Source organism: Periplaneta americana, chromosome 15, assembly GCF_040183065.1.
Source record: "Periplaneta americana isolate PAMFEO1 chromosome 15, P.americana_PAMFEO1_priV1, whole genome shotgun sequence".
Lineage (NCBI taxonomy): Eukaryota > Metazoa > Arthropoda > Insecta > Blattodea > Blattidae > Periplaneta > Periplaneta americana.
Genome location: NC_091131.1, coordinates 49,792,049 through 49,818,125, shown reverse-complemented (window position 1 = coordinate 49,818,125; position 26,077 = coordinate 49,792,049). Strand labels below are relative to the sequence as shown.

The following is a 26,077-nucleotide window of genomic DNA, read 5'->3' as shown; positions in this document are numbered from 1 at the left end:
GGGTGCTAGGAACAATAGACTGTGCCGGGATTATTTCGCAGTCTGTAATAAGGCGGTATTAGAGATCTCAGTGGTTAGCAACTATCTATAGATGCATATTTGTTACGTACAGAGCTTCATGACTGTATATACTAGACTGTTATACCAAGAAATTCAGCCTCCTCTTTTGCTTTATTTCTTATAGCACAGTGGTCGTCAGCACTCGCTGAAATGTGCAATGGGTACTCGGTGCCGTCCAGTGTGCACTGTCATGAAACAGGGAGAGATAGAGAGCATACCCGCTAGCAGCTACGAGAGCACTATAGTGCACTGCGTTTTCCGCAGGTAAGAGAGGCTAGCCCCAGCGTGCTCTGTGCTGACGACCCCTGGTCTAGTATATAGTCACGAAGCTTTAGTTGTGAGGGTGCTAGGAACAAGACTGTAAAAAAGTAAAGGTAACCCCGTAACATGCCATGAAGGCACTTGGGGGGCATGGAGGTAGAGCCCCATGCTTTCCATGACCTCGGCACTAGAATGAGGTGGTGTGGTCGGCACCATGCTCTGGCCGCCTTTTTACCCCCGGGAAAGACCCGGTACTCAATTTTATAGGAGGCTGAGTGAACCTCGGGGCCGTTCTGAAAGTTTGGCAACGAGAAAAAAATCCTGTTGCCACCTGGGAACGAACCCCGGACCTTCCAGTCTGTAGTCAGCTGCGCCAGTAATATTTCGCATTGCACGTAATGAGACGATATTAGCGATCCTAGTGGTTAGCAACTATCTATGGATGCATACCGTATTTACTACATATTGAGCTTCGTGACTGTGCTTATAGTGTCACTAGTCACAGGTTGCCCATTCATCCTCCTTTCACGTACAAATTCCAAAACTCTTTCTTCAATTTCAGAATGTCTTCCTTTGTGAGGGCCAGTGAGTTTCTTCCTACTAGCTTTAGTTGCAAATAATGCCAATTTCTGTTGCTAACACAAGCAAGGGCGCCCACAGGATCCAATCTCATTGGTAGCAAGATGGTCAGAAAATTAGAGGAAATGGATGAACAAGAGAGAAAAATAGCCAGTCCTGAAATTTAAATTACCTTGTACACGCATAGTTTAAAGCACTCACTTTTGTTGAATTGTTTACCGAGGGTTTGAGAAAACATGTAACGAACACAGAGAAAAAAGAACGCATGAAAAATTGCTACCACTGGCTACCCTCTGTGGGCGCCCTAGGCCACAAGTGAACGTTGCTCTCAGCTACATTAAATTCTCTTCCTACCTTTCTGTTACCATTTTTTTTCAGCATAAAGAATTACTTTACACTTGAAAGTAGCATCATAAGATGTTCTTCTCTGTTTGTCTTCCATTTCGTGACTACCTACTATTCAAACGCTCTATGCAATAATAGGTCAACGAAGAAATACCGGTAAATGAATAACTGTAATGAAGTCGAGAATCGCAGCAATGTGTTATGATGTAACAAATTATAAAATATTTGAATGAAGTTATGGCAAACTACATATGGAATGGATTTGCACTCGAATCTAATGCATACCCCAATTTTGAATACTACATTGGGACAAAAAAAAAGGTGCACATTAGATTCGCGTAAATACGGTAATTATTAGAGCTCGAATGATTAGGCATTTATTATACTTAAAATAAGCAGGCAAAGAAGGCAATTAAAACATGAAAATGACACTACAAATTAAAAATGACACAAAAGGCAGGCAAAAAGGCAATTGCAATAAAAACATGAAAGAGATAATATATTTTATGAGATAATTAATATGACATGCATGGCAATAAACCTCGTTGTGTGTACATTATCATAAGGTATCATACTTACTTACAAATGGCTTTTAAGGAACCCGAAGGTTCATTGCCGCCCTCACATAAGCCCGCCAGCGGTCCCTATCCTGTGCAAGATTAATCCAGTCTCTATCATCATACACCACCTCCCTCAAATCCATTTTAATATTATCCTCCCATCTACGTCTCGGCCTCCCTAAAGGTCTTTTTCCCTCCGGTCTCCCAACTAACACTCTATATGCATTTCTGGATTCGCCCATACGTGCTACATGCCCTGCCCATCTCAAACGTCTCGATTTTATGTTCCTAATTATGTCAGGTGAAGAATACATTGCGTGCAGTTCTGTGTTGTGTAACTTTCTCCATTCTCCTGTAACTTCATCCCGCTTAGCCCCAAATATTTTCCTTAGCACCTTATTCTCAAACACCCTGAACCTATGTTCCTCTCTCAGAGTGAGAGTCCAAGTTTCACAACCATACAGAAGAACCGGTAATATAACTGTTTTATAAATTCTAACTTTCAGATTTTTGGACAGCAGACTGGATGATAAGAGCTTCTCAACCGAATAATAACACGCATTTCCCATATTTATTCTGCGTTTAATTTCCTCCCGAGTGTCATTTATATTTGTTACTGTTGCTCCAAGATATTTGAATTTTTCCACCTCTTCGAAGGATAAATCTCCAATTTTTATATTTCCATTTCGTACAATATTCTGGTCACGAGACATAATCATATACTTTGTCTTTTCGGGATTTACTTCCAAACCGATCGCTCTACTTGCTTCAAGTAAAATTTCCGTGTTTTCCCTAATTGTTTGTGTATTTTCTCCTAACATATTCACGTCATCCGCATAGACAAGAAGCTGATGTAACCCGTTCAATTCCAAACCCTGCCTGTTATCCTGAACTTTCCTAATGGCATATTCTAGAGCGAAGTTAAAAAGTAAAGGTGATAGTGCATCTCCCTGCTTTAGCCCGCAGTGAATTGGAAAAGCATCAGATAGAAACTGACCTATACGGACTCTGCTGTATGTTTCACTGAGACACATTTTAATTAATCGAACTAGTTTCTTGGGAATACCAAATTCAATAAGAATATCATATAATACTTCCCTCTTAACCGAGTCATAAGCCTTTTTGAAATCTATGAATAACTGATGTACTGTACCCTTATACTCCCATTTTTTCTCCATTATCTGTCGAATACAAAAAATCTGATCAATAGTCGATCTATTACGCCGAAAACCGCACTGATGATCCCCAATAATTTCATCTACGTACGGAGTTAATCTTCTCAAAAGAATATTGGACAAAATTTTGTACGACGTCAACAAAAGTGATATTCCTCGAAAGTTACCACAGTTGGTTTTGTCCCCCTTTTTAAAAATAGGTACAATTATGGACTCCTTCCATTGTTCTGGTACAATTTCCTTTTCCCAAATAGCAAGTACAAGTTTATAAATTTCGCTATATAATGCACTCCCACCCTCTTGTATTAATTCTGCTGGAATTTGATCGATACCTGGAGACTTGTACTTTTTCAGATTTTCTATCGCAATTTCGACTTCTGAAAGCGTGGGTTCGGGTATAAATGGCTCAGCAGTTTGTATTTCAATTTCGTCCCGATCATTTCTATTTGCCCTATGTACATTTAGTAGTTGCGCAAAATAGTTTTTCCATCTGTTTAGGATTGATGGAGAGTCTGCAAGCAAGTCACCATTCTCATCCTTGCTCACGTTTACCCTTGGCTGATATCCATTCTTAAATTCCTTTATACCCTTATATAAATCTCGAATGTTTTTATTCTTACTATTTGTTTCTACCTCATTCAGTTTTTCCTTCAAGTAACCTCTCTTTTTAATCCTAAGTGTACGACTTGCTTCCCGTCTTTCATTGAAATAATTATCTCTCTTCTCCTCAACTGGATCCTGTAAGAATTTCAATTTTGCCTGTTTCCTTCTTTCTACTACCATGCAACAATCTTCATCAAACCACGGTTTCTTTTTCTTAGTTTCATAATAACCTATGCTCTGTTCAGCTGCAATTTTGATATTGTCTCGGATATTTTCCCACATGCTATTAACATCTAACTCTTTGTCAACTTCGTCGGAACTTGCTAATACGGCAAACCTATTTGAAATTTCGACCTGATGTTGCTTAATTTCCTCGTCCTTTAATTTCAAAATATTGAATTTAGTAATATTAACTTGTTGCTCTACTCGCTTAGCTACTGATAATCTTTCTCTTAATTCTCCAATCACCAAATAATGGTCAGAATTACAGTCTGCACCCCTGAAAGTTCGAATATCTACTATACTAGTATGTCTCCGTTTATCTATCAAGATGTGATCTATTTGGTTGTGTGTCAATCCATCTGGAGAAGTCCAAGTATATTTATGTATATCCTTATGGGGGAATGTTGTACTTTTGACAATTAAATTTTTCGATGTGGCAAAGTTGACTAATCTAACTCCATTGTCACTACTAATTGCGTGTAGGCTCTCTTTTCCAATAGTTGGTCTAAAAATATCCTCCCGTCCTACTTTAGCATTGAAATCCCCCAATAAAATTTTCATGTGATATCTAGGGAACTGATCAAAAGTATGTTCCAATTCCTCATAGAAGCTATTCTTTATATGGTCGTCTTTCTCTTCTGTAGGGGCGTGAGCATTTATAACTATGATGTCGCACCATCTACCCTTAAGTACTAAATATGATAACCTGTCACTGATAAATTCGACCTTTTTTACTGCTGATTTTATTCTTTTATGAACAAAGAATCCTGTTCCTAATTGGTGATTATTGTTTCCTTCCCCATAATACAACAAGTAATCTCCTATTTGTGATATGCCATTCCCATCTAACCTAACCTCTTGTACTCCTACGAAGTCTATTCTATATCTAGCTAGTTCTTTTGCTACTAATGTTACCCCTCCTGTTCTATAAAGACTAGTTACGTTCCAAGTGCCAAATCTCAAATCCTTATTCCTTTGCTGTGGTCGTGCCAGAGAATCAGTCCTATTCCGAGGCTTATTATAGGGATACGTAACAAGCTGTTTTTTACGGTGATGGGTTGTTAGCCCTTCGCCCAACCCCCAAGCTGGAGGACCACCCCTTATCGGCTGTCCACGACTGCTTATTCAATATATTCGCAGCTACCCTCCATATCTGGAGGCCGTCTCCTCTATCCGCAACCTGAGGACGCGCCATGCCGTGGTGATAGGGACCCACAATACATGGCATAAGGTATCATATATATTTAAATTTTCTGATGTTAATCTCTGCCTTCTGTCAGAACAATTTTCATCACAGTAAAAGATTGAGCTAAATAAACTGACTTAACTGGAGCATGTTTGAAACAAGCTAGTGTAAACGAACTTTTACCACAACTTTACTGTAATATCACTTTTCATTATTTGGATAATCTGTCATTTCCTGTAAGCCAGTATTTACAGACAATACATATTTAAGTAATTGATTAAATGGCTATCTTACTCGTGTTAATTATGTAAGCATGTGCGGCTCACAGCTGTTTCGGTGCTACTTGACACCATCCTCAGAGCCTTGTGTGTCTCGGCGCCATCTCAACTTCGCTGCCTGTTGTGTGGGTGCATTCGTGTGATGAAGAGTTGTGTCAAATAGTGTGTGTGTGTTCTGAAATTGATTTGTGTGTTGAGAATTTAATAAGGGTGTGTTTCAGTGTGTCTGTATATTTCATATTGTTCTAGTGTGTTGAGTTTTTGGTTTTTGGGTTGTATGTGTAGGATTTCCATGTCTGTATTTATGTTATTGTATGTGTGATTAGCATTGGTTATGTGTTCGGCATATGTAGATGTATTGTGTCCTCTGGTTATTGCTTTAATGTGTTCTTTGTATCGAGTTTGGAACGATCTGCCTGTCTGTCCAATGTAGAAATTATTGCATGTGAGTTTGTATACGCCTGTATGGTTGTATTTATTTGTTTGTGTGTTGAGATGTCTTTGTAGTGTGTTTTCTGTTCTGTATGCTATGTTGTATTTCTGTTTTCTGAATGAGGATGCGATCTTGTGTGTGTTTTTGTTTTCGTATGTTAGTGTGATGTATTTCTTGTGTTTGTGTTGTTTGTTGAGTTTTTGTTTTGTCTTCCTTATGATGTTGTCTATTATGTTTGGGTTGTAACCATTTTCTTGTGCTATGTATTTGATTGGGTTCACTTCTTCATTGTAGTGTTGTTGGCTCATGGATATGTACCATTGTCCTGAATGCAGCATGTTTGTGTTGTGTGGGGTGATTAGATGTGTTGTGTATGTGTGTGGTGGTGGTGGTGGTTGGTTTTCTGTATATTTTGAAGGTGTGTTTGTTGTCAACTTTTGTTATGGTGATGTCTAGGAAATTTATGGAGTTATTGTTTCCTTATTGTTTCCAAGTTCCAGTGTGTATTGGAGTTTTCGGTGTATTTTGTTCATATATTGGTGTAGTTTGTGTATTTGTTGTTTGTTTCCTTTGTATAGTATGTCTACGTATCTGTGCCAGTATATTATGTTGTCTGCATATTTGTTGTGTTCATTGTTGAGTATGTATGTTTGTTCTATGTTGTGTAAAAATATCTCTGCTAGTATGCTAGATATGGGTGATCCCATTGGCAATCCTTCTGTTTGGGTGTAGTATTTGTTGTTGTGTGTGAAATAGTTTTGCTTTGTTATGATGTCTGTGATTTGGATGATTTCTTCGATGTGTTCTTGTGGTGTGTTGTTGTCTATGAGCATTTGTTTTAGTATCTGTAATGTGTCTTGTATCGGTATGTTAGTGTATAAGTTAGTGATATCGAATGATGCTAGTGTTGCACTGTGTGGAATGTGGTGTTGTTTTGTTTTGTACAACAAATAATGACGTAAATTAGAGCAAAAATTAAACATTGGTGTTAGATTGTCACATAATGAGTGACATGCCATGCCATTCTGATAATATGGAATGTGACAACGATTTTGTTTTAAACTCAAATTTGTAACGTTGAACAAGTAATTTATTCTCCATAGTACAAATCTAAAGCATAATAAAGTTTCAATTGTTTCATTGACACTATGGCTACTTCCATACAACATATAGTATATTTCACAAAATTGAACACAACTGTGGGTTTTTGAAGACCAGTAAATGAGTAATACATGGAATATATACGATAATACACACGTGTCAACAAATAAACCAACAAGAACACAATACATAGACTTAAATATAAATATATAATGCAAACTAAACCCTAATTTTTGTGTCTATAACTGAAATCTGTTAAGTTAAATTTTGTTTTATTGAAGTTTGTGTACAAATGACACAGTGATATGTGGCTCATACTTCACTCTAAGGGTAACAAAATTAATATAATATATACCACAGATGAAAATACAATAGACAGTAAAAAATAGAATACAATAAAAAAAAATAACCTCTATTTTGAATTTATTTATTAAGTACTTACTTAGACCAATGATAACCATCCAGTTTTATTCTAATTTTTTATTTCATTCATTTAAACCTGGCAACACTTATGTTTATATGCTTACTGATAATGGGTAATATAGTGAGCAACCACAAAATATTAACATTAATTGTAAGTTTACTAAGCATTCGGTTTTCTATGTGTTTAGAAAAAAAGGAAGATGACAGTAAAATTTGTAAGTATAAAAAGAAGAGACAGAGAGAATATATATTTTGAACAAGAGCTAGGTACTGTCGTCATCAGAAGGAGGAGGAAAGAGAAGGTTAGTTAAATTTAGAATAACCCCAGATATGTAAATATGTCTCACTTGCATCGCAATGTGCCTAAAAAGTTTTCACAAGAAAAATTATGAATCTGTGCATTTATGTATAAATATTATAGAATACAAATAATGAAGACTGCTTTCTGAACTTTATGGTCACCATGTTTCACAGAAATCAATGCAGAAAAATAAATATTTTTATAAAAATATATCGCACACTACAATTATTATAATCCTTTCGATTAACATACTGCAGTTCAAAATGGAGAGGGAGAGGTTAAAGCAATGTTAGAAAATGATACAATAGTTATCAATACCAAACAAATTTTTGATGCGTTGAATATATGTTCAGGAAACAATATAGCAGTCTTATTTATGAGGAAAACTGGCTAATTTACATGCGCATGATTAATGAGGTGCTGGATAGATCAATTTCTCTCGTACGAATCTGAGGTCATGAATGTGGCCTATATCGTGAAGTTATTGATGATGATGATGATGATTGAATTTAAATTTACAGAATTTCTTTTTAAATGTTTTCTAATTTAATACAGCAGTATGCATAAAAATAAAGTTCATGATCGTTTATGCAGATAGGAATAATTCACAAATATAGAAACTCTGGTAAATTTCTTTTATTAAGTTTTCAGTAATTACTAGGAGAAATTTGTTTCCAGAGTTAAAATTAGATGAGGAGAGTAGCATTAATACCCTCCTACAAGGATTACATGTTGTTCAGATTGTTCTAGTTATAAACAAAGAAGCATGTTTGCTTGTATAATTTAATATACGTATTATCACTATACCTCCAAAATCTGCTATATGCATTTAAACAGATTTTTAGGAGAAAGAAAAAAACATTAGCACTTTTAATTCCCTTGATTTTTGAAGCTAATTTCGGCATAATTTCAATCATTACATGAAAAACAATGAAATTTTACGGAAATTAAAAGTGATGCTTTTATCTTTCTGCTGAAAAATGTTTAAATGCACATAGCAGATTTGAGACACAATGACAATATACAGCCAAGTATTCAACAGCAACAATGTTGGAAAATATATAAACCAATGAAATTCAATTCATATAAATTCAAATGTACAGATACTATTACAGTGCCATTTTTAAATTATGCTACAGCTGCAAACAGGCTACATACTGTCTATGATCATCACGCCTGCAAAAACAGTGTAACTCTTGATGCAAAGGCAGGTAAAGATAGGTTTTTCTTAACAATTAACATTACTCACCCATATCATACCAGTTGCTGAAAGTGTTTTCTGCCACCATCTAGTTATAACTGGCACCTGATTAAAAAGTTGAAAATTACTCTTCAAATACTGTCTTTCAGTTCTCCTAAAGTATGGGCTTTGTATTTATGCACTCTGTTCTTTAAATTTTCCCACATGTAAACATGACAAGGTATGAGATGGGGGAGAGATTTCGAATTTCAACTACTTCCCTTTTGTTAGTACTTTCTGCTTTATTTACAATTCTATATATCACGGACTATTCGAAGTAGACGTAAAAGGCCACACAGAAGAAGCTTACAGACTGGGCAAAGGAAAATTATGTCCAGTGCTAGTGAAGTTTCAAAGATTAAGGACGAAAGAGATGATTAGGAAGAGGTTAAAAATAGGGGGAAAAACTGTGCTTTGAGAATGACCTCGGTTACAAAATAAGAAGAAAATTACTGTTACCATATCTAAAATAGCGAGAAGTAAAGGACATTTTGCAATCATGAATAATGACAAATTGAAAATTAATTATAAAGCTTATGATCTCGAATACCGTGAAAAGAATTGCGACAAGCCAGAGTTTTGGATTGAAATTGAGTGAACAAAGAAATGCAGAGCAATGAACTTGAAAATATGCACGAGGCAGCAAAAATGGGACAGCATGCTAGGAAGAAGGAATTGCAGACGGCACTAAAACACATCCACAGTAAAGAGGCGAAGAGTGAGGTACAATTTTGGTATCTGAGGCATCTACGAGAATGAAACAGCTGATTGGAGCAAAACAAGGAAGAAAACGAAGTCAGGGTAGCAGATAATGATGACGAAGGATTATGAAAAAAACTAGAAGTGTTAGAGGTTAGGAGCATATAAAAGGTAGGCAAAAGGAATGGATTAGACGAAAAAAGAAGGAAAGGGAAAGCAAAGAATTCGGGGTTGGGAAAAGTAGAAGAATCAACTATGATGAATATTAGAGATATTGAAAACAGATTAAATAGTGCTTTTGAGAGGGAATTAAAGAGAATGAGAATATTGGGAACAGAATACAAAGTTCAATGGCAGAGGCGATGAAAAAGAGTGCAAGTCGGGGATAATAAAAGTGATAGAATAAACATAATGAAGAAAGTGCAATAAGTGTAAAATGTTGGGCATAGAAACAATGAAATAAATATATATATATATATATATATATATATGGCTAAATAACAAGAAAAAGGGAAATTAGTAGTGAAATTAAGTGAACCAGACATGAAATGTAAATCAGAGTTGTTGAGATGGGAGTAGCATAAGGGGAATCATAAGTTTAGAAGTAATTAAAGATATAAATATACGATAAGAAACAGTAAAAGAGGAAATTAGAGAGAAGGGAAAATTAGTGAATAAGTACAGGAGGAAATAAATAATAAATGATATAAAATAGAGAAAGTGAAAATGTATGCAAATAATTGTAGGCGAGAATAGCTTAGAATAAATAGGTGGATTTGAGAATCGAGACTAAAATAACTCAGGAAATTAAAGAAAGAAATACACAATAATTAATGGGAAATGGAAGGGAGACAATGTAGGAATGAGACAGAGAAGAGGATGGGTAGGGAAGGATGCATAGCAAAGCAGCGTAACAGGATAGGAATGATTGCGAAAGTGCTAGTAAATAAATTTATAAATATAAGACAGTGGGTATAAAAAATGATAAGACGATTATATAAGATGGTAGAAGAGGAAAGAAACTAGAATGTAAATGATAAACAATGAATTAGCATGGTATGTGTGTATATGTTAAAGTGATGGTGGATTGAGAAACAGAAATGTAAAGGTCCATCATGATTAAAAATTGTAACTTTGGCTGACAAATATATCATATATATATATATATATATCACGGCACTAATTTGGAATGGCAATGTCAGGAAATTTCCTACAAATATTTTTTGTTCATGTCTACGAGTGCAATGACCTAGTTCCCACATAAATAAAGCAACCAAATGATCGCTTTTTTTTAATGTGTACCATACTATTGGCATGATCACATTGATTGTCAACAAATGAACAACCTGTTTACACTAGAGTTATCTCAAAACCATTTTTCGTTTGTATTGAAAATCACATGGCCAACTATATGCACATTTTCCTTAGAACTACTGTACAAATTTATTTTCTTACCAGGTACTGAAAAGTATATGGCGTGTTTTGCAAGAAGAGCAATGGTTGACAATATGTGACCACTTGTAGGCTGTTGAATAGTTTAAAAATGGTATTGTAGTGACAAAATGAAGACCTGAGATCTGTATGGTTTCATTATTTAAGATTTTAACCAAAAATGAAAGCAATAACAGACTTCCCAACATGTCTATCTTTACATCGAAACAATAACCTTAGAACATTTACAATTATACATATATTTTATGCTTATGTATTTGTAACTGCAGATGTGCAGCAACCAGACTTTGATCGATATGTATAGCAATACACTAAGAAATGAAAGACATTTATGAATGTGAAGATGAGCTGAATAAAAGAAATTCACCTTTTTCACATGGCTTATTGATATTTTTTAACCAAGAAGTCAATAGTAAATCATTATTGAAAATAATAAATTAGTTACACATTTAGCTTTACAGATTGTTTAACATATTAAAGTATTAAAAATGTTACAAAGACTAAAACATTATATTTTTTAAGAACAGGAGTAATTGCAAAATCAGTTACTTAGGTGAAGAATATATATTTTGAATTTCTACTATGTAAATAAACAGACACGGGAAAATAAGCAGAAGCATATCTCATTCAGAAGGAAATCTATGTGGGGCTTCACCATACACTAACATACTCAAGGTGTCTACCAAAAACATGAAACAGAAATTAGTTACCACAACTTAATAATTACTCATAAGCACGATGAAAAACATATCAGTTATCTTACGATTTGTCCTGTCATCAGAATTGTTTCTTAAGTTTTCTGATCTTCCATTTCAATGGACTTGAACTCCTCTGTCTTTTCTTCCAACAACATTTGTTTATTTCCTTCCTATATTAATTTATGCTGAAGAAGCAACGAATATAGCTAATAACTGTAATATTGGAAACGCTTTCATTCATAAATAAAAAGAAGTTGAAAACAATATTTATATTAAATTAAATATTAGCCTTTTCTTCAACATAAACATGACCTAAACTCCTTATTAGATTTAAGTTAACTGTTGAATGTTTGCGAACTTTTTACGTATACACACCATTTACAGAGACAATACAGAAGAAAAGGCAGAGAAGGAAGCAAATGCAGGAACCAAACCAACACTAAGATAACTCGCTGAACTATAATTACATTGTATAAATCTATAGAATACTTAATATTTGTGAGGTGCATTCTTAAACTGCAAATATGTTTGTAAAATAAATTTTGGTACTGTAATTACATAATTCATTACATCATCACTAGTATAAAAAAAATACGAAACTCGTATTAACCTCTGGTGATCAAAAAGGCACATGATTTACTCTAATATTGAACCCAAACAAATAACCTTTTATTGAAAAAATAAATTAAAAAACACATCAGTTGGAATAACAAAACATCACAATATGATTCATACCGAACTCATAAAGACGAAAGCATTTGAAGAATCTTAATTGCAAATGAAATGCGAATGGAATGGTTTTAGAACAAGAAATACTGAAACACAAAGCACTGGAACATTAATTTGAACATGAAAATGAGAGTTGCGGTTATGTTGCCACCACTGGTAAAAAAAAAAGCGATTCTTAGAGTTTGCAACAATGTGCTGCACACTCAGTCAATATTCACTATAACACTACTAGTCTCGAACTCTGAGTCCCCAGATACTGGTCCTCCTAATTCCAACAGTTGGGCGGGCAACACTTGAGAACAGGAACTTGTTAACATTCACATCAGGAAGGTTGTGTTGCAGGTTTGCAACTGACTGTTCATTCATTAGATTGAAAATATCCAGGAACATTAAGGAGCTAGCCGATGACAACTGTCTGCAATGACATCAACACATATACATTACATTCTTCAGAAAAGAGTAAAAAGAAGTGTCATTAAATGACATATAGTGTCTAATAATAATAATAATAATAATAATAATAGTAATAATAATAATTAAAACCAGCATACTGTACGAGACAGAACGAGGAACATTATACAATGTGATCAAGTTAAAAGAGGAATGCACATTGAAGAGTATATAACATAACTACCTACAGGTATAGTTTCATCTTGTATTGATTGTTCCGATAGGCTGACTAATAAGTAATGAAAATTCAATTAGACCGTCTCTGCTTATCTGTATTACAATTATAATTTATTGATGTCTTACATTAACGTTTTCAGTACCTCAGTGTACCATCTTCAGATGTATTTATGATACTAAATTTAAATTTAAACCTGGCCAATAGGTACATATGTTGTGGTCTTTGGATAGTGTGTGTGTGTGTGTGTGTGAATATACATACTATACCCATACATGTTTACAGTGGTTACATGGACCATAAAACACTTATATATTATCGATTGTTAAAACAATCAATTAAGATCAATATAAACCATTTATTTCAATTTAATAATGAATTCACGAGGAAAGTTGTCCAAGGAGTCTGTGTTTCGTCTTGAACACATAAGTCTAGGTGCATCCAAGTCCTTCGTGACATTTTTTTTTACAACAATGCAGATGTTAGAGACAAAAGGAATCCCGTACTGCTTTGTACTTCCTCTTAAGAAAACCCCCACACAGATCTATTCAGCGCTGTAAGGTAGTAGTGGTACTGATCCAATCCACTGTCCATGTCTGCATCTGACAGCTCATTAACGATATTCTGGCTTGACCTCACAGATAAGTCCTTCTTCATGTGATCAAACATAGTCGATCATGGAACATCAAGCTCAGCTCACCGTTTATGAACAGACATCACTAGGCAGCGGTCAACTGGCACTGCAACAGCAGCACATGTCTCCTAGAGTTTCTTCTTTCTTCCACTTCTCGGTCGGTCTTACACACTTCCCATCATAAACACTTTTCTTTTACAGGAAAGCAGTGTGTTTTTCGTTGGTGGAGTCTTATTAAACCATTTCTGAAACTGTTCTTGCTAATTGTCTCACGTGTGTAAGGACGTTCATGTATCCACACACTTGCAACCAACCTCTCCTCAACAGAAAGAGACCTTGTGTCTGTCATTTTAACTCAAACAATGAAGTGAATGATCCACGAGCATGCATGCAAACAAGGTAATGTATTCAGACTCTCTCCTCCAAATAAACATTGAAGATTGTAAAGGTTTATAGGGATATGTAGATATTACCAAGGAAATTGTAAAGGTTTTCAGCAGAATATAATTTTATTAGCGTATACAGATTTTCCAGATGTACTGTATTTTGTTTGTAGTAGAAATATATTATATTCCATCATAATTAGTAACCAAGCAACAATCAATTGTGTTTTGTTTTGTAAACATAAAACAGAATACTTAATAAATTTTAAAGAAGAAAGAGTTCGTCCAAACGACTGGATTCGGGAAGAGTACCTACAACGCTCATTGCATTTCCATGTTGGATAGCTATACTTAAGCACTGACACAAATAATTAGTGCAACAGCGATCACCAGTAATGGAGATAAAATTTTGACCGATTTGAGATACATAACTTTAGCGTCATGACTCCAAGGACTGCAGTTCTCCACAGCAAAGGCGATAAAGATACAATTGTCTAAATGATGTGCATATATATTGACTTTTGTCTTCATGGCTAATTCAGCAGCAGATGCTGTGCATCTGGAGGTATTCGGCAAGTTAGATGGAGATAGAGTGTCAACGCAAGTGAAGTAAACATATAATTCTCATACAACTTATTACATAAACTTATTCAGAATATCAACAAAATATTATTTCAATATAAATATGTTTCAGAAGATAATGTAACAACTAAGCAACTGATGATGCGAGGAAGTTGTACAGCATAATCATGATGTACCCTAAATAGCAAATGGATCTAAAGTGAAAACATCAATGAAATGACATTTAATGGCAGAATAAACGAAGATATTGCCATTGCAGTAAAAAATCAGCAAACTTAACATTCTCCGAATTTCAAAATACGAGTAATACATAACTTCCGATATAGGAATTTCTCTTCAGCCCAGCAACAGTTAGATGCCTTTCTCACCAGGGTCATCAATGAGCCAGAAATATTTCCCGAGTTCCTTACAAATGGAATACTACTAACGAATAGCAAAGAAAGGAATCCACTAAATTCCAGATTATTGTCTTATAACCAGCCTACCAACATTGTAGTAAATAATGCAAGTCATAGTTGAGAAAATGTATGGCTGTATCAGTGAAAGTTGTACAACTTCTAATCACTAGACCAGTGGTTCCCAATCTTTTGAATGTCACAGACCTCTTGAAGTTCCTACTTCATTTTGGCAGATCCCCAAAAATATTTTGCATAATTTAGGCCCACAAATACGTTTTACTCATTACATATTTTCATAATGTAGTGAATTAAGTATCCTTAATGAATTGGTAGTAATATTAAATTTTAGTTTTAGCTTTTGAATATAATTTTAACCTGAAAACGCATAAATACAAAGATATCACGTTTTTCTGAGAAAAATGTAATTAGTTTCTATGACTTATCATAAGGATGTTGTTGGAATGATTGATATTATCTTGTAGCTGGCAGTTTTGACAAACTTGGTTCAATAAATTGTAGATACTCTTAAATCGCAAGTTTAGCTCAAAATTAAATTTACATCTATATCAATTCTTCAAGAAGACCAACAGAAAATGTACACTCCACATAAGAATGTTGCTGCAACAATGTTTAGGTAACTGCAATTCGGGTAGGACAACATATCTTGGATCTAATTACAAGTACTTATTGTCCCACTCTAGAGATTAACAAGGATAACTTTTTGAAGCTATATGCACTATCGGCTATATTCTTCCACGAATGACTCTTCTTCGTAAACATTCTTAGGACACATCACAGATAACACAGGTCAGGGTGTGTTTTGCATTTAGTATAATTGCCGCACTAATCACTATTGTTTATACAAGATATGGCAGCGGTATATTAATTCAATTTGTAGAAGAGCGATAAACATAAACAACTGTAGGCTCATAATGGGAAACTTTGAAATGTTTTGATTAAATATATTGCCAATTTATACAGTCCATATTGCTAAAGACGATTTAAAAGAATTTAACAATTTAACACTCATTATTGATTTCTATAAAATCTCAAATAATTGAAAGTTATTGAATATGTGAAAGAGAAGACTGAACACTTCACTAATCACCAATTAGAAGTAATGATTTGGGTCCCAAAACGAAGATTAGTGTTCGGTACATTACGGGCTGTACTATGCCTTTGATTGTAATGTTCGGATTCATTCTGGTTTTGTTCTGATATACATTCCCCTTAGAAAGAACAGTTATGTTCCTTAATTTTGTAAAATGACCACGAATTGAAGGCTTGAAGAACTCAGACAAGCTGGGACTTGCAGCAACAAGAAACTTCTCCAGTACGACTGATGATGACATTACCCTTGGAATGTGGCATATATTGCCTGCCATCATGTTTAATGAATGACTCTGTGAATGTCAGGGCATTACAACATTCGCAATAGCCAAGAATCATCTGAACAAAAAAATCACACAGTGACAAAATCACTATTATTTATCACAGCAATTTTTCCAGAGCTGTGACGGCAAAACACTGTCATACCCCACTTCTAGTCCCAGGTAACAGATCCTAGTTGCGGTCGACTTGAGTTTAATAAAGGTTCATTTTAAAAATCTACCCCAGACAATAGAGGAACTAGAAAAGTATGGTTTGTCTCTTCATGATTCTATATCAATCCTTGAGAAAGTGCAACGTGAACTTAGGTGTGAACCTCTAACATATGCAGGAATACTAAGTGAAAAACTGTGCAGTTTTACAAGGAAATCCTGATTGTAAAACTGAACAAATATCTGCAAGGTGACAGTGTAGACTTCCAGAAGAAATCCTTCAAAGCTTGTTAGTCCTTACAAATATTACCCAATCACATCTGTAGACAATGAAAAGCTCTTTTCTACATACTCATATTAACCGTTAAATGTCGTAAATTTAGAACAGACTATTTGGAGAAACTCATCACTATAATGTATACTGCAAATAAAATTACAGTCATCAGGAAAACATACAAGGAAGAACATTCAATGTCAGTAGATGCAGAAGTCACACACAATATATTTGGAACATATTTTCGTAATGATTTAGCATATTTAAAAGATTTTGGCAGCATAAAATATGCATGCTTATTTTGACCATTTTTTTTAGATCACATAAATTCGATGTCTAGTGATGATGACTTTTCTACAGCAATGATACAAATTGAAGCACATACGGTTAATGCAATTAGCAAGATGTACTTCAAAGTTTATTTTGTTGTTTAGTCAACTGTCCAAAGACAGGTCTGAACCTCACAAGTGATACCATGAATGCTCAACTTATGAGGCAACTAGGCCAGGAGATGATGGGATAGGATGTCCAGTTCCTTTCCCCCTAGTTTATTTTATATAATACAAATTCATGACACAGGACACAAGCTTTACTTCTTTTTTTATTACAACTGCAGTACTTATTCAGAGTCAGTGAGATGATACATGGTTATAGCTGAGAACGATGACTAGCACAGTTGACTTTCGACACAGACAAGAGACAAATTTTACCTCTGGTTCTCTCATTCAGGAATTGACTTCTTTATCTGTAATAAATTACGAGAGAGAACATCCTTCAAGGACTTAGAAATCAATATTTGTAGCAGGATATGAAAGGCAACAGAAACTTAGGGTGCTATTCATAGACATTTCGCAGCACGTGCTACGAGCGTACTAAGCTAGCCCTGGCTATCCACTGGTTACTAGTACAGAATTCAAATCATATCCTATCGCTAACACTGGTTTATGAATACGAAAAACGCTGATAATCCACCGAAAACCCACGCTAAAAATGTCTATGAATACGGCCCTAAATGTTCAGTTCTAGAGTTGTGGATACAAGGTCATTTGTGATATCAGGTAGTTCCAAGAAGATGGAAAGTTGAAATCACTGGTGAAGTGTGGAATGGGGTGCTTCTTACAGATACTATCAATGCAATAAACAATAAGTCATCTTAGACCATTCAGTTTTTTTAAATAACTTTAAAACTGTAATTCTCCTTGTGATCATTGTCAGCATCTAGGGTGGCTAACTATGAAACAATTCTGATCCTCTAACAGTACTATTTTCATTCCATTTTATTTATTTATATATCATTATTATTATTATCAGGGAAAGGATTTATATGTAAATACATATTTACTTATAAAGCTAATATAATTTATATTTTGCATTATCTTTATGTTTCACAATGTGTAGGGTTGAAAAATCCTACTTTTATTTTCCATATTTTTCCATATTTTAGAGTTTAGTACATATTTTCGTTAATTTCCATATATTTTCCATATTTCATATAAAACAGTCCATATTATATTAGGTTTAACAATAAAACAAAACAAAATTCCATTAACTTTTAAAAATACATTTCAACAATAGAGATTTAAACACATGTTCAGTAATCCCTTTAACATCAGAGTTATTTGAAAATTAGCAGTCCTATCAACAATGGGAAAGTAAGTTACAAAACTGTATTAATTTAATTTAAAATTTTTAACAGACTTCAGTTGTGCAGCTCAACAGTTAAATGCCAGTCAGAGTACACATAGGTTCAGTTTTGTAAATCATACTATAAAGACGGTAAATATGCCAAAAGTATGTCATTCAGTCAATTTAAAATCAAAACTAACAAGTTACATTTCAGAATTTAAAGAAGATGGTTTATCAACTGACAATAAAATATTATTTTGTAATTTGTGTCAGTGTGCAGTATCATCTACACAAAAGTTCCTGGTGCAACAACACATTACAACTAGTAAACATCAGGCCAACAAACAACTAAATTCCAAGCAGAGACAATTGTTTTTAACACAACCAACAACATCGAATGTAAGATCTGAGTTTAACATCGACCTGTGCCGTTCTCTCATCTCTGCTGATATTCCTCTCTACAAACTAAAGAATAAGGTCTTCAGGGAATTCCTTGAAAAATATACTCAACATACAATCCCGGATGAGTCAACACTTAGGAAGACGTATGCTCCATCCATCTACGATGAGACAATACAGAAGATAAGAGATGAAATTAAAGATAGTTCAATTTGGGTTTCCATTGATGAGACTCCCGACAAAGAAGGTAGACTTGTTGGTAATGTAGTTATCGGTTTGTTAAGTGAACAATATTCTGAACGAATTCTTTTACATTGTGATGTTCTAGAAAAGTGCAATAACAAAACTATAGTTAAACTGTTCAACGAAGCTATGGGTATCCTGTGGCCAAAGGGTATTATGTACGATAATGTGTTATTCTTTATTAGCGATGCTGCCCCTTATATGGTCAAAGCTGGACAAGCATTATCTGTTGTATATCCTAAATTGACTCATTTTACTTGTGTGGCGCATGCATTTCATCGTGTGGCAGAAGTGGTCAGAGACAATTTCCCTAAAGTAGATTTGTTGATTTCATCAGTGAAAAAAGTATTTCTCAAAGCTCCCAGTAGAGTTAACGTGTTGAAAGAAATGTACCCTGAAATTCCATTGCCACCAAAGCCAATTTTAACTAGATGGGGTACATGGCTAGAAGCAGTTGAATATTATGCCGAACATATAGACTCTATTAACAATGTTCTCCTTGCATTGGACTCTGAAGATGCAGTCTCAATTGATACTGCGAAAACAGTTACCTGTGACATAAGTGTGAAGAATGACTTAGCTCACATTCAGCATACATTTTCATGCATCATAAAAACGCTCAAAAGTCTCCAAAATAGGCACCTTTCACTATCTGAAAGTTTTGAAATTATAAATAGTACTGTGGAACAACTGAATCGTGGTAGAGGTAAAGTTGCAGATGCAGTAAGAGCTAAGGTGGACACTGTACTTTCAAAAAACCCTGGATATGAAGAACTACAAAAGGTTGTTGCTGTGATGAGTGGTGAATCAACAGTGAAGATTAACTTGGACTTATCCCCAGCAGACATTGTGAAATTGAATTATGTACCAGTTACTTCTTGTGACGTCGAACGCTCTTTTAGTCAGTATAAATCTATCCTCAGAGACAATAGAAGAAGATTCACTTTTCAGCACTTGAAAGAAATGTTTGTAACCTATTGTTATGGTAACAGACAATAAAAATTGTGTTTTGTTGAAACTACATTGGAAGATAAGGTACGTCCATTATATTTTTTGTTTAGTTTGATTAAAATGTACCAATATTTAACGTACATAGTCATTTTTTTATAATTTTAAGTCCATATTTAATTCCATATTTTGGTAAAAATCCATATTTAATTCCATATTTTGGTAAAAATAACTACATATATATTTACATATTTCATATATTTTTAGTCCATATAAATCCGTTCCCTGATTATTATTATTATTATTATTATTATTATTATTATTATTATTTCTGTTAAAATAATTAGAAGGTCGGTTATTTCCATTCTTTATGATGGTTCATTCAAAATCTCGTTCCATAGCCTACCTTGTTGGTTAACTGTTCTTACCTCCTAGGTACCACATGTAGGAATAAAGACTCTTCTATTATTACTGGAAAATTCCGAGCTGTACAGTAGAAAGTTTATATTTTACATACATGCATAAATATAAAGCACCTAACAATGAACTTACAGGTATGCAGAAGGAGCTATGCTGTAGCATCGACTGAGTGCGAGATACTCAATCTTATCTAAGTTGGTCACAGTATTTATTGTCTCAGACGTAAGTGTTGTGCAGTCACTAAGATCTAATTCTACTAGATCAGGACACGCAGTCACCAGCTTACGAACATCTGTAACATATACATCCAAGTTGCAAGCAACAATAATTAATAATATCAATGATAAAGTACAGGTCCGTAGAGTCAGAAGCAGAATGAATAATTGGAAATGGATTTGAAACCAGTACAAAATACTGACTCTAACTCCGATCCTGAGGATATAAAATCTTACGAAAATACTATTCTAACACTTTGATGCCAGCAGAAGAATTAAAACATAGACTGAGAATAACGGCTGTTAAGTGGGGAATATTCAATTCAGCATACTATATTGAAACTTGGGTGAATAACAGATAGTCAAGTACCTGTCATTAGAAAAATATATATATATATGTCTTGTTTGCTGATGGTTGTATAAATAACATTGTATGTGTACGTTCCCAGTCTCTTGGGCATATAGAATAAGGTAATGTTGTACATTGTTAATTACTGCATTCTTAAAACAGGAGCTAACGAAACAATCTTAATACAATATCCATCTTTTATTCATATATTACAGAAACTGAAAAAAATCAGGATTGCTAAGCTTTTGTAAGTATAAGTGCTAAATGATTACCTAGGGGCATGATTCATTTCAGTACTAGTTATGACCATAAAACAAAACTCCGCTCACTTAACAAATATGGTCTTTACAAAGGACAAATGTTAGTACATTATAAGGACTGTGAAGATATTTTGGGCAATGTAAAAGAGTATGAAAAAAACACACACACGGACCCCCCTCCCCACATCTTTACCACCAAAAGCAAAGTGTCTGGGGCAAATAGATTTTTAAACCATAATTCTAGTAGTTTTGCTCCAGTTTTAGGGGGAATCAGCCCAGTGACTAAATCGTTTAGCTCACATTGTGTGAACAGTTTCAGTGATCACGTTTTCACATGTCTAAAAAAAATTGGATCACATTGTATTGAGATGTGATTTTTATACACAACATTAAGATACATGGCTCATATGCCGAGATTAAGAGGAAGACGGAAAATAGAAAAGATTGAAGAATGCTGGGTTTGTAATGAAAGATCTGCTCTTAGAATATTATGAATAAATGAAATGATGTGATTTATAGAAATCCATGTTGTCCAGGTTCTGAGGGGTAGATGGAATTGAAGTTTCATCACTATGCGTAAGAGATTGGATAATAGATCTAAAACTGGGATATTTTATTTACTTCCTATTTTTGCTATTAAGCCCTGAATGTTACGCATGCAGAAATAAGTTGCTTATATGGTTCTGAGGTTCATGCTACATCATACAAACACCAATGAAGATGATTTCTATTTGCCTTTTACCCATTGATTAATATTTCCACAGTAACTACTTATAAAAACATGCCATATAAAACTTTCTTATAATATTTAGTATTGTAATATTCCTTCTTTGCTTTGACAAGGTAACTGCCACAAGCATAGTAGAAGGAATTCCATTTGTTAATATACCAACAATATTTGTCCAAAATAATGAACTTCTGAACTCAAAAAAGCATAATGTGTATGTTCTCTCTAAGCAGATAAAAACTAAGCAATGCTTCAATATAAAACCTGGCATAAAAATGTGATTGGTTATTTTAAAATAAATGTCAATACCCCTGTAAGAGACACATAAGACTTTTACTTGCTATCTGCCGTTGCAGTTGCAGTTAGAAATTCTGCTGTCTGTCATTTACAGAGGATTAAAGGGGTTCATTTCCAGTGCATAATTTTTACCGTTCTTTTCATGTTTATTTAAACACAAAACGAAAATAAAATCAAGTATAACAATCAACGTAAAGAAAGTATAAATTGAGGAAAGTGTTAAGTTATTCTGTCAACATTTCGTAAGGAAATAATAATACAGTGTACGAAAACAATACATATATAGAGCATGCTGTTTACATAACTGTAACATACTTTCATAATGATCCCACAATGAGCAGGTTCAATGAAATGATTAATTTTTTAGGATGCAAAAAATTCACATTTTTTTAACAGGTCTTGGTGACAGAAAAAATAAATGTCACATCTGTGGTCACTTATGGTAAGGATTAAAAAATATAAGTATTTTATTTGAACAAAATGGTCATATAGCAGTGTTACCATTACCTCCTGAGGAAGCGTTAAGCCCTGCCAGTGAAAACTACTGGTATTATCATAATCCCCAGCAAACAATAGAGGTTTGATATCTGACTAGCTACTTCAGATGAAAATATTTTAGAAGAGAACGAAAGATAAAGTAATTGTTGAAGCAGGTTTAATCGAGATAATTTTGTTCTCTTTGCAGAAGAAGGGGTGGAGGAAGAAGCAACTAAATAACTTCATTCCTCTACATTCTTTGGAACTCACATTTTCTGTGTGGAATGAAATTCATTTTATAAGGGTATATGACATGCAAACAATGGAAATTAATTAATGCACTGTAACATTCTATGACAAATAATTTTAGACTTTTACCAGTTTCTTGTACTGGAAACACAGACAGAGAGATATGAGTGTCTTAATGTCAATCTCTCTTAATAACTATCTTGGAACAAGTTGAATTATTTGCTTCCTGCAATAAATTACATGATACTTACGGTTGTCAGTGAGTGTCTTACGGCAGCCACTGATGTTGATTCTCTGCATGGAAGCAGGTAGTTCTGTACATAGGATGTCTAAGGTTGCCACTGAGAGATTTGTCCATGCTAAATTGAGTGCTGACAGTCTGAGAAGAAACACATCCAAATAGTTAAATATTAAGATCTTATAATGTATTCCTTATTATTGTAATATCATTCCTCAGATGATGGAAATAACATGGCTATAATGGAGAAGCAGCAAATTCCAAATGGAGAAATATAAATTGGTCAGGAATTTATAGTATCTCTTCGTTTATATCACGGCATAGAAAAAAATACAATGAAAGAGTAATGGAACGGAGAAAAATTCTCTCCGGCACCGGAATTTGAACCCGGGTTTTCAGCTCTACGTGCTGATGCTTTATCCACTAAGCCACACCGGATACCCATCCCGGTGTCGGACAGAATCGTCTCAGTTTAAGTTCCAACTCTTGGGTTCCCTCTAGTGGCCGCCCTCTGCACTACATCATAGATGTCTATGAACATAGGACCGAAGTCCACACATGTGCTGAGGTGCACTCGTTATGAGTGACTAGCTGGCCGGGATCCGAAGAAATAAGCGCCGTCTTAAATCACAAAGTGATTTACGCATATCATATATATTATTTTAATGTACCGAAGTACATATGATATTTCCATGCAGATATTCTGCGTCATCATACGATGAAAGAGTAATGGAACAGAGAAAAATTCTCTCTGGCACTGGGATTTGAACCCGGGTTTTCAGCTCTACGTGCTGATGCTTTATCCACTAAGCCACACCGGATACCCATCCCGGTGTCAGATAGAATCGTCTCAGTTTAAGTTCCAACTCTTGGGTTCCCTCTAGTGGCCACCCTCTGCACTACATCATATATGTCTATGAATGTAGGACCGAAGTCCACACGTGCTGAGGTGCATTCTTTATGAGTGACTAGTTGGCCGGGATCCGACGGAATAAGCGCCGGAGAGAATTTTTCTCCGTTCCATTACTCTTTCATCGTATGATGATGCAGAATATCTGCATGGAAATATCATATGTGCTTCGGTACATTAAAATAAAATATTACATTAAAATAAAATATATAGAAAAAAATGTCAGCCAAATGTGAGGGAGAACTTTATGCAATAAAATGTGTCCTTGAATCAACTATATACCTCCTAACTAAACTTCGGAATGTGGTTCTATTCTACGATAGCAGTAATTTTTAGCAGGATGTGTCAATAACTATTGTTCAACATTCACGAAAAGGGAACCTTCGAGTAGTTAGATCACAAGAGGAGCAAAATGAGGTAATACTAAGAAACTGTAGGCATTGCACATGGGTGGAAATCACTCTTGTGTATCATAATGGTACTAATCAATCTGCAGATATTGTTTGTCACGTCTCAGTTTATTAATCCATGTTTAATGTTACCAGGGTCGAATGTTTTATGATGATGATATCGAACTGTATTTTACATCTGAAACAGGAAGACCACACATATACTTCTAGTACATACACCACGAATGTGTAGCTCACCTAACTAAAGTTGTTAAAAATAAACACTAAATCTGAAAGTCAAAACGTAAAATATGGACACAAGTTAAAAAGCTGTCAAACCAAACTCAGAACACACAGATACATTAACAAGCTTAAAAGTGTTTATATAAATAAAATATAGTATAAATTAACAAATATTAGGCCGAAAATGAGTAAAACTTTGTAACAAATAATAACGAAATGACCGTCAGTTGTAAAGTGTCTGGTGAACTTGTATATCAGTAAAATATGTGAATGTAAAAGGTCCAAAGAGTGATATTCAGAAAAAACAAGTAGCTAAATTTTCGTCCATATGCAAGGTCTGAAGGGTAAAATAACAAGGGGCACTAATATTCTAAAAAGTATGATATGTCAAGATATGTAGTTGATAGAACTTCTGAAACTGCATTCACACTAACAAAATAAGTTTCAAGAACATTGAATAATATTGGTCATAATGTATATTCATTTCGAACCCAGTCATATTTTGAACAAAATAAAGAAACATGCTCTATCATAAGTGAAACACAGCATATATCACTAGATAGCAAACCATTGCTAAGCATCTGATAAATAACATGCTGTTTCATGTGGCTATATGAGATATGGCAATGTCTCGACTTTTAACTATTCAATCTAAAGATAAATTGTTCCCAGTGTTACTCCGAATGACAGCACTTGATGTGATGTGCTCAATTGTTCTAACAGTCATCACAAAATGATTTTTTTTTTTACAAAGTAGCATTCATTCAACTATTGTTTGTCTTACATTTATGTAATCTAGTAATGTCTAGATCAATGCATTGAATATGTTAGGTTTTATTGTATTGTATTGTATTTATTAACATTCCATGGTATTCATACATGCTTACAGCTAGAATATGGAACAAGTCAAAAAACTTAATACTATTATAAAATCTTAATTTATAGTCACAGTCTAGATGAAATATATACAGACGAGATTTACAATATAGTCTACTAGTACAACACAAAGTTTTTGTATCAATTTCATGAAGTGTTATTGAATGTCATGAATTCACCTACAGAATAGAAGGCATGAGAAATTACGTACTTCTTTAATTTGGCCTTAAATAATTTTATGTTTTGAGTTTCATTTTTTATATCGATAGGGAGGCTATTAAAAATTTTTACTGCCATATAACGCACTCCTTTTTGATAGCATGATAGACTTCCCGATGGAGTATGAAAGTCATTTTTTTGACGTGTATTTATACTATGAACTGTTGAATTAGTTACAAAGTTTTCACGATTGCATACGAGGAAGATTAT

At 34.3% G+C, this 26,077-nt stretch overlaps 1 protein-coding gene and 1 long non-coding RNA gene across 2 annotated transcripts in view; one reads left to right on the top strand and one right to left on the bottom strand.

The window, feature by feature from the left end:
* Positions 1 to 1,276: 1,276 nt before the first annotated feature.
* On the top strand, positions 1,277 to 8,923 carry LOC138714885 (uncharacterized). The gene is made up of 2 exons (XR_011336101.1): positions 1,277 to 1,811; positions 5,037 to 8,923. It is a non-coding gene; the product is annotated as an uncharacterized lncRNA (long non-coding RNA).
* Positions 6,824 to 26,077, bottom strand: part of LOC138714884 (S-phase kinase-associated protein 2-like) — a 41,872-nt gene continuing 22,618 nt past the window's right edge. The window contains exons 7-9 of the mRNA XM_069847126.1: positions 23,244 to 23,371; positions 20,551 to 20,710; positions 6,824 to 12,760 (exon numbers count right to left, since the gene is read on the bottom strand). Of these exons, the coding sequence (XP_069703227.1) occupies positions 12,574 to 12,760; positions 20,551 to 20,710; positions 23,244 to 23,371 (475 nt within the window). The 3' untranslated portion in view covers positions 6,824 to 12,573. The remainder of the gene's footprint in view (positions 12,761 to 20,550; positions 20,711 to 23,243; positions 23,372 to 26,077) is intronic.